At 39.1% G+C, this 10,629-nt stretch overlaps 1 protein-coding gene across 1 annotated transcript in view; it reads left to right on the forward strand.

Annotated features, from left to right (window-relative positions):
* Positions 1 to 10,418, forward strand: part of LOC139710791 (uncharacterized) — a 28,176-nt gene extending 17,758 nt beyond the window's left edge. The window contains exons 6-9 of the mRNA XM_071622699.1: positions 1,097 to 1,372; positions 3,060 to 3,287; positions 6,005 to 6,136; positions 8,834 to 10,418. Of these exons, the coding sequence (XP_071478800.1) occupies positions 1,097 to 1,372; positions 3,060 to 3,287; positions 6,005 to 6,136; positions 8,834 to 9,183 (986 nt within the window). The 3' untranslated portion in view covers positions 9,184 to 10,418. The remainder of the gene's footprint in view (positions 1 to 1,096; positions 1,373 to 3,059; positions 3,288 to 6,004; positions 6,137 to 8,833) is intronic.
* Positions 10,419 to 10,629: the final 211 nt, after the last annotated feature.

Genomic DNA, 10,629 nt, shown 5'->3' on the forward strand with positions numbered 1-10,629 from the left:
GTCTTGTGGTACTAGCTTTCCTGTGGTACTTTCCTGTGGTACTTTCCTGTGGTACTGCCCTGTGGTACATCCCAGAGTACCACACGAGCCTGTGACACAGTACCACACAGTTCCTGTGTTAACATATATTTGTGTGGTACATTGTGTGGTACCAACCAGTACCACAGGGTACCACATGAGCCTGTAAAACAGTACCACACAGTTCCTGTGGTAACATTTATTTATGTGGTACATTGTGTGGTACTGACAAGTACTACAGGGAGTACCCTACAAGCCTGTGGTACAGTACCACACAGTTCCTGTGGTAACATTACAAGTGTGTGGTACATTGTGTGGTACCGACAAGTACCACAGGGAGTACCACAGGACTTTTTTGTTAGGGTTGGATGGTAGATGTACCTTGGGGAGTTGATGGTCACCCCCAAGGTCAAAGGTCGCAGGCAGGAGTCAATGAACTTTTAGGGCCCCATGTACTGTGCATTTATTAATGACTCAGACACCAACTTTTGATCCATAGGTCCATTTGTGAACAAAAAAAAAGGTGTATGTTTGTGGGCGAGACACATTACAGCACTTGCCTTGTTAATTACTCACGAGCTGGCAATGCAATGTACAGTGTATGTTGTAGTTCACAGGAACATGTAGAATGTATAGCAATTAGTGTGTCACTTTGTGTGTCTGTGTGTCTGTGTGTTAGTGTGTTTGGTAGTGTGTGTAGTGCTGGTGCAAGGGTTTGTATATGACATTCCAAAATGCATACAATGTACTTGTACCAGTCATACAACAAATCTGTCGTACACATTTAATTGCTTAAAACATCAACTCACGCTCTCTATTGACTGCCAGCACCTCACAGTGAATCTAATTGACACAAATCTGAAAGGCTTTCTGTGGGAAAATATTAAAAAAGATGGGGTGAATCTGGAAAATTCCTATCCATTTTATTACCCACCCTGTTTACCCGATTATTTAGTAAATATAACACACATCTGGAATAGTTTTTCAATTTGCAAGTCAATTATGTATCCGGAAGAGTGCCTGATTAACTGGTACCCAATTATGAAGGCTGAGAGTACTGTGTGAATTTCCTACACAGTGAAAGATGAAGAGATGATCGTGTGCTGCAATGCTATGTGCCCCACGCCGTGGTATCATCTGAGCTGTGCGAGACTGACGGCTGCCCCCGAGGACGACTGGTTCTGCTGCAACAAATGCTTGAAGAGTCCCAGCTACACCTACTGTCTGTGTAAGCAGAAAGAGGATGCAAGAGGTAGTACGAGAATGGTGCAGTGCGCTAAACAGGAGAACTGCAGGGGTCACGAATGGTATCACTATGGATGTATCGGACTCCAAGACACTGATGTGCTACCAGGTGAGTTTTTTTCTTCTTCTCGTAAATAACTGTTATAGTTTCATTGTGTGTTTATTTTATTACCTCCGCCAAGGAAGGAGGTTATATTTTTGTTACTATCATTATTATTATTATTATTATTATTATTATTATTTATTCAGCAATTCAATATACACTGTATATACAAGTGGACATAAAATACAAACAGAAAATCGTATTACATGATATAAAAATTGTGGTGATTCCACAATGCTGTTGGTTTGTTTCATTGTTTGTTTGTTTGTTTGTCCGTGTGCAAAGTAACTCAAAAAGTAGTGAACGGATTTGGATGAAACTTACAAGAAAGTTTGAGAATGACATAAGTAACAAATGATAAAATTTTGGTAGTGATCCGTGAATTTGGGGGGAATCTATGAAGGATTTTAATATTTTGACAGTTAGGGTCAATGAACTTGGGAGTTCAAGCTGCACATTTTTGAGGTTTTCAAATGCACACTAAAGTGCGTGCTGTAGTTTCTGCAAGGGTGAGGAGTGCCATGCAGCTGAGGGTTTATGACGTATAAAAGGCTTCTATATTTGGAAATCGAGCAATTTTTCAGCATGTGTACCCACACTTGTATGGGTGGAAATCACTGATCTCTATGGAGGAGCCCAAAGGGCTTTTCCTCAGTGGTGGAGAGGAGAAAACCTCTTTGGGAAGAGCAAGGTCATCTGTGGAAAGTATCTGCTTCGCGGAGGTCTGCGCTCTCAATGCTTTTCTAGTTAATAAATGTATTCATTTGTTTGTTTGTTTGATTTCTTTTTGCCACCTGAGAAGATGACTGGATAGCCCATAGTCAGCAGCAATATCTGGTCTTCTGTAGGGTCCAGTTTGATGTGAGGCGGAATCACTTCATCAGGTTATGCTCCCTCCTCTTTGCAATATGAATTAGAGAAGCACTCTCAAGAGCGCAGACCTCTGCCACGCAGCTCATTTTAACCACTCTGTTTTTCCATAGAGACTGGTGATTTAAGCAAGACTGATTGTAGTAATAAATGTGGAACATACAGTACATACAATGTACAGCTAATGCAGCATTTAGTCATTAAGGTCAATATTATAATACTTGCTTTTGTTGTTAGCATGTTACTAAGTGTATCATATTTATCAGACTTTGTTCATCTTGTGCAGCTGGCCATATATGAAAAATCCCTGATATTGTGTGATGCTATTTGGTAAAATATATTTCTCTTTTCACTGAATTACTATACAGTATGTTCCTGCAAAAAATTATGATCAGATTTTCACATTGATAACACCCAATATGATTAAACTGTCTAAATGCTACTCTCGGGTATTAAAATATAACATCTTAGCTCTATTTTGCAGGAAAACCCATTCAATTTGGTTAAGTGGTCACAGCATGTCATGAGTCTGATTCTTCCAAGTTTAGCACTTGGATGCTCTATATTTGTGTGTGAACACAATAAACAAAACTTGGAGGTAAGAGATATCCCGACATGCTCTACAAAATTGTTCATTTCTCTTTGACCACTGAAGCAAATCAAATTGGCTTTTCTGTAAGATGTGGGCAATGACTTATGGTTTCATGTCCTGATATTGTATTTGGATTGATTTACTATTTTTAAAGTTATCATTGCAGAGGGTCCCATTGTAATATTTTTTGAAATACGGTAGAATTATTTTTGTTTTGTTTTGTTTTTTTAGAGAAATGGTACTGTGGAGAGGAGTGCGCCCTCGATGCCGAGAACGATGACCACGTGCTGAACCACAGTAGGGCCCTTACTCTGGAGGGTCTGCGCCATTTAGCCAGACAAGCCGCTGTGCGGACTGGAAATGGACCAGTCATGGTCGAAGACTGGAAAATTGACCTCCTGTCGTTCTGGTCAAGAAGGCATCCAGACTACCTCGCCAATGCACATTACTTCCTCGCATGTGAGTCCAGCAAAAATCTCTATAAAAGGCAGGGGGGGGGGGGGAGGGGGCACACAATGACATTTTTCGCGACTACTCTGCCACCTGAAACTTTTTGATTGCGCCGTTCGCTGACTTTTTACTTTCAAGTCTCGCGCATCTTTTAACTCCATTTTCGCGAAAAATGGCGCATATCATTACGATGCTGCACGATGTTTTATACATGCCTGTCTGACCGAAAATGGCTCAAAAACGTGATTTTGTGTATAAAATCTATGCAAATGGAGTTTCTCTCCTTATTCATAAAGATATGATTATTTTCTCTTTCATAGGCTGAAACTAATTAATTTTAGCATAATTATGCTTGAAATAGGTTCTGTCACAAATTTTGTGGAAAAGAAATGATAAAACAAAAGGTCGAAAAAACAACGAAATACATAAATTCAAAAAACAATAAAATACACAAGAAATTGATTTTGATACCAATTTTTTTTTCAAGTACATTGTTAGGAATGCTACAAAGAATGTTTTCACCGAAAAGTAGGATTCTAGGAGCTTTAATTTCTGATGTAGAGCAAAATGTATGATTTTATGCATATATTAGCATAATTTATTATTATGACAAAAAATTTCATTTCTTTTTGTATAGTTGGTAGATTACGCCACAGGTAATGGACATGCCAAATGTCATGGCGATTGCGCGATCGATGGTGGAGATCTCGGGGGGGGGGGGGGGTTTGAATCAACCACAGAACACCCAAAAAAGCCCATCCTGGTTAGGGTTATCTGATGAAAAAGAGTAAAATCTTATGAGGTCAGCAGTAAAAATTTGACTGAAATTGGATGAAAAATAAGGAAGTTATGACATTCTGAAGTCTTAGCAATTTCTCCAAAACAGTTCTTTTACAGTGGGCAAATGAGTGAGCTAACCATGTCATAACCTCACAATTTTCCATTGATCATTTACAAAAAAAAGATTGATGAAAGTTCAATTTTTCTGTCATTTAAATCTGAAACATGTTATTCCTGGTTGAATAACTATAGATTAGTGATGATCAGTTAGATAAACCAGGATTTAAGCCTCGGGCATAATTTTGTTTGAATGAAAAATGGGAAATTTCACTATGTTCAACTATTATGGTAAGTTGTGAGGGGATGACATGCTTACTCTGCCATTGCATTTTTCATATCAGCTGTTCAAGAACTGTTTGCTGAAATTTTTGCAAAATCTCAAAATGTCATCATTTCCTTATGTTTTATCCGATTTCAATCAAAATTCTACTGTGTTTAACTCATAATATTTTACTCATTCTTATCAGATCAACTAATATGTGGACTGGATTTACCCTGTGATACAGTAACATGCAAAGAATTCAAAATTTTGTATGTGTACTCGCATGTTCAGTTACAGTGCGCTTCTGTTATAACAGACACAGTTATAATGAAATTCTCGATACAACAAAGTAAGAATTTAGGCACAAACATTATCATTTACTGGGCTTTTATGTTTAGCTGTAATGAAATTTCAATATAATGGTGTAAAGAAAGCCGTCATTTCCAAGAACTCTGTTATAACGAGAGCGCACTTTATCAGATGAAATAGCAAGCAATTCAGAGAAACAAGGCTGAATTTTGTGAGCAATTATAACAGTGGAATCCTGTTATAAAAAGTCCTTGGCACTGCCAGTTTTCTGACGTTTTGTAAAAATTTGGTAATACCCACACAAATGAATAAATATAATGACGTCGACCGTGACGTCACTATGACATCATGGTCGACTGATCACAATGATTTTACTAGATCTGTCGTCTTTTGGACACCATACATGATATATGGTATAAGTTTGAAATTGATAGGCAGGGGACTTTCTGAGCTAACCTCTGCACAACTTTTGAGGAGAAGTAAAGAAGAAGAAAAACAAAGAATCAGTACAGATACAGAAGGTGATCCGAGAGGATACTCGGATCTTGACTATATTAAAAAAAACATAGAGTGGATAATGTTGCAGGCTGAATTTTATTATAACCGGAAATTTCATTATAGCCACAGTCGTTATAATGGAAGTGCACTGTATTTTCATAACTGACATAATAAAGATGACAGAGATTATTTTTTCAAGACTTTGATAATGTTTGAAATAGTATAAAGAAATAGTAAATGGTCACAAGTGCGATGATACAAGATTTTGCATGAGGTGAAAGATCAAAGTGCTCTATACAGTGAGGTGAAGCTGAGTTGAATAGTGCCCCTCATCTTTTACGGAGTGCGAAATCTTGCTCCTTTGCACGAGTCAAGACCATACACTATTTGTTTTATACAACACCTCAGACCGTCAGGGGACGCGGTTCCCGCAGATTCCTGAGTTTAGCACAAAAATGACAACCATTTTTGTGAATGGTGAGTTTAGTCACAGCAGCCGTCAAGTGTATGTGTGTATGTATGTGCACGTCCACAAAACCGATAGGTTGAAGTTGTTTACATAAATGAATGACAAAGGTTTGCGCTTGCTAGCGTTTGCTTGTAATTATTTTCGTGCGCGTGGCAAATATTGTAACATCTGAGCTGTGCAATGGTAAACATGTGTTATCCATTTTGCTCAAACAAAATTGCATGGCTGACAGCCACAGCGTGTGATGGCACTTTTATCTCAATGTCACATGATTTGCAATCAACCAATTGGATAGCTGCATTGTTTCTCGGTGTAGTATAACATGCATCGTCTTCCTTGGTGTTTCAGGTGTCGGAGGATTCGCTCCAAAAAACATCATTAAGAGTTTGATCTGGAACAGGGTGGTAAACATCAATGGACGACGTGAAGGAAACTTTGGAATGGACTATGTCTCTAAGCAAATCAGCAGGGACTACAAAGGTATGGACGAGGTTCCGTGATGTCAAATGGGCCACCCCACTAGACCGACACCCACAAGTCATACAGCCCATGAGATTGACATGAAAACAGTTCCATGAGTCATACAGCCCATGAGTTTGTCACTAGGTAAAAACAGCCCACGAGTTCGACAGATACAACATGGGGCTTAAAGGGACTGTACAGTACTGGTTGAGGTAAGGGATTCATGTTTATACCCCCGCCAAACGAAGTTTGAAGGGGGTATATAGGAATCAGCGGACGGTCGGTCGGGCGGTCGGTCGGGCGGTCGGTCCGTTGCAAATCTTGCGTCGCGAACTACTTCCTCAGTTTTCAACCGATTCCCATAAAACTTGGCACAGATGTGTGCCTTGGGTTGTAGATGTGCAAGACATATTTTTTGACAGTACCCAAAAGTACGTTGCCATGGTAACGGCATATTATGGGCAAAAATGGGTACAAATCTTGCGTCGCGAACTCCTCCCACAGTTTTTTATCAATTTTTATGAAATTAGGTACAGATGTTCATCTGAATATGTTAATGTGCAAGACACATATTTCCGCAGTGGCAAAAAGTGCGTTGCCATGGTAACGGCATGTTATTTGTAAAATATAGGGCAAAATGCTTCATGGCAAAACTGCTTCATCAGTGTTCTTCCAATTCTCATGGAATTCATGTTGAATGTTTGTCTTAGGATATAGGTCAGCATGACACATTTCTTGACAGTGACAAAAAGTATGTTGCCGTGGTAACAGCTCACATATTATGAGCCAAAATGATGGAAAATTTTGTGTTGCAAACTACTTCCTCAGTTTTTGCCCAATTTCCATGAAACTTGGTACAGATGTGTGCCTTTGGTTGTAGATGTGCAAGACGCATTTTTCGACAGTACCCGAAAGTACGTTGCCATGGTAACGGCATATTAATGGCAGAAGATCAAGGAAAGATCTTGCGGATTTAACTACTTCCTCAGTTTTTTGACCAAAGCTTTTGAAATGTTGTTTTGACCAAAGCTTATGAAATGTTGTTTGGCGGGGGTATAACCAGTCGCTGTAGCGACATTTCTAGTTTGAACATTATTAAGTGAGATAATGAGAAACCTCTTTTGAAATATGAAAGATTATGTAATTTTAAGAAGGATTCAATGTTTATTTGATGAAAATTGGTTTTGAAATGGTTGAGATATTCAAAAAAAGTGACAATAATAAAAGGCGACAGGCCACAACTTTATTAGGATCTCTTTATTTCACCTTGTTTTTGGATATCTCAGCCATTTCAAAACCGATTTTCATCAAATAAACTTTTGATACTCTTTAGAATTGCATGCTCTTTGACATCTCATAGAGTGGTTTCTGAATTTCTCGCAAAACGTTAAAAGCTAAATCCTCACCTCAACCTGAACTGTACACACCCTTTAATGTGTAGGTCCCATGGGCCCTGTCTGCTCAGTGTCGAGCTAATGGGCTGTATGATTCGTGGGTTGTATGATTCGTGGGCTGTATGATTCATGGGTGTCTGTCTCATGACGTCCACCCTGTCAGGTTGCCAGAGGGGCAAAAAAAAACCTGAATCTTTTTGACACTCTGTATTCAGCACATAGCTCTAACACATGCACGATGCGTGTATGTATAGTTTACCTGCCTGCCTATCAAGGGACATGGGATGTAATGCTTTTGTGCTTGCCTGTGTGGACATTGGGCTCCCTTGTACAGTTTTTGCCCCTCCGCATGGCTTGATGACATCATTTTTTACTTCGTCTGATCATAGCACTTTTGGGACAGGATTGGAAATCATAAACATCCAAATGCTAGATTTTCATTGGAATATGAAAAAAAAAAAAAAAAAATAAAAAATATATATATATATATATATCTATATATATAATACAAATTTCATTAAAAGGCATACATAAAAAAAAACTAACTATTTCTTTGTAAGTGTCGATTTAAGATATGTGTAACTACCAATCTTCCTTATTCACAAATATCAAATCATTTTCGACTTTACTAAAAAAATAGGGGGAAAAATAATATACATTGCATATATGTATGTCAGCTCTTAAATAGCTACAGACATCAAAACCTAACTGTATATAAAAATGCATACAGTTAATGAACAATGTATGAATCTTAAATTTCCATGTTAACCATATTCCCTTACAACATTTCATTTTAACTTCATTATATTTGGACAATTGACAAAAGATAACTGCGAGAGAGAGAGAGAGAGAAAGATAGAAGAAAATGAATTCATAGATAACTAAAAATATCACTCAATGAGAGTAACACCCCTACCAAACACCCATGGAGCCAGCTCAACCAATAATAATCATCTGCATGCTTTCTATTGGGGGGAAAAAAAAAAACTGCCATAATAGCAAAGAGAAGAGAACTCGAAAAAAAACCTTAGACTTTGACGATTATTTGACAGTGTGTATGCACTTTGAGTACTCATACGAAGAGGCCGCTGCTCTACAGCAACCACCATTGGCATTTTCTCCCCGAGTTTGACGTTTGACTGACTTTACAGAGGGGATTTGGTGCAGTATGAATTCATATTATTATTATTAGTACAATCATGCAAAGTTGACCAAAGAAAAGTTGACTGTACTACAGTTTGTACCCTGCATGAAACATAACTGCTTGGAAGTAGTCGACATGTTAGCCCAGCAAAGTATATTCACTTTTCATTATTTGCAGGAACAGTGAAGTCCTACTACGGAAAGGTGACAGACAAACATGCCGAGCAGTTGGCCAAGGTGAGCGGCCCTTGTGGTCATGTTTTGGGTGAAATGTTCAGTGGCGATGGGCCTTCCTCCACCCTGAAGACTCCGTGCCGGAAAAGAGCGGAGATTTTGTACAAGAAAGATGTCGAGTCATTTGTCCACGGAAATCAGGGATCAGCACTGTTCAGCTACTTGCCCTGCAGAGAGCACAGGGGGTTCGAGGACTTTGATGGCAGGGAGGTTTTAAGAGACCCACAAAACCTCGGGCACAAGTTGAAGGCCCTCTCCAGGAGATTAGACACACAGCGCCGCGGTGAAAGGTAATAGGCTTTGACGGCGATAGATAAACCCAGTGATGTACTGTATGCACCAGTGATCCGTGCTGTGGCAAATGCTGCATGGAGCTACCTGTGTGTTCCGTACCAGACACCAGCAGTGCCTTCAAGACAGACTGCCTAATGCAACGGGATGACTAAGAGAATCTCTCACATCTTTCCATAGGCCAAAATCTTATTGACCGAAAGGGGCAGTGAGTATGTGATAGCCTTTCTGGGTCTCCCATCATGGGCGCAGTGTCCTGCTTCTTGCCCGTATCTTTGAACGTCAGCCTTGGCTCCCTTCCCCTAGTGGATGACATTGTCGACATCTTGAATATCTACACTGAGCCGGAGATTGCTGTACATTGTAATGATGCATCACAGTTTTAGACCCTGCCATGGAAAAGTCCCTGTATGTTCGGTCCTGGCTGTTTGAGTCCATTGATGTGTGGTACATATTAACACATCAAATCTGTTCTGTGTATGACACTTCATAGGCTGGTCTGTGGGCATCTTCCTTTGGAGATTCGTGAAGCCATTTTAACAAGTCGCCTATGTGGTCAGTTTGTTTCGAAAAAACAATATTTCATGCATTTTGAACTCACCTCAGCTGAGGAAAGTCTGTAATTCATATCAATCATTCTTAAAAGAAGACAAATAATTCAGGACAACTTATTCATGAGCTCTCAGTTCACATGATGTCTTGCAGAAGGATTTTCAGAAGATTTGAGTGGGCCACAGGTAGGCCCAAAATGCTTGATATTTGAAGAGTTTGTTCGCAAAAACCGATAAGTCCATTTTTGAAGATTTTGAAGTACGGTCTCTGTCATAAAGCACAGAATGATATATTGGTCACTACATATAAAGGTACATTTTTGAAGTTATGGTCAAAAGAAGCAAAAATTTATTTATTATTCTCTTTATTTGTCTTGACCTTTAATCGCAAATATCTCCATTTGGCAAATGTGGACTTATCGGTTTTTGCGAACAAACTCTTCATTTCTTTTTGTTCTCCCCGCTTAATGAACTTAAACATCCACATGTATCCCCTTTATTTGACATTATTTGTCAAGTGTATTCGAACGGATCTGATGTATTCTCCATATTGTGATCGACCTTAGTTACAGTGGATGATTTAAAATTCGTTGCTAGTGCTAGTGCTATCTCAGAGCTAACTCCGGCATTAAAATTGAACCTGAAATCAGTCAGCGTTAACAGGTTGACCACAAAATTATGATGTAATTCCAGTTGCTGCTGCTACGCTCAGTGTTGAATGATGTCTGCTGACCTAAGCTCCACTTTTTTTTTGGGCAATTTATCAGCGTTTTCCCCTTTGGCTTATTCTTGCCTCTAGGAATTTAAGTTATCGTATTTGTCATTTCAAGTTTGGCATGGGTGTCAATGATGCTAAACTATGTGCAAGACCCACATAAATACAATGCACATTTTACAT

This window comes from Diadema antillarum, unplaced genomic scaffold (assembly GCF_040938485.1).
Source record: "Diadema antillarum isolate AM-2024a unplaced genomic scaffold, OU_Dant_1.0 seq00001565_RagTag, whole genome shotgun sequence".
NCBI classification, from domain to species: domain Eukaryota; kingdom Metazoa; phylum Echinodermata; class Echinoidea; order Diadematoida; family Diadematidae; genus Diadema; species Diadema antillarum.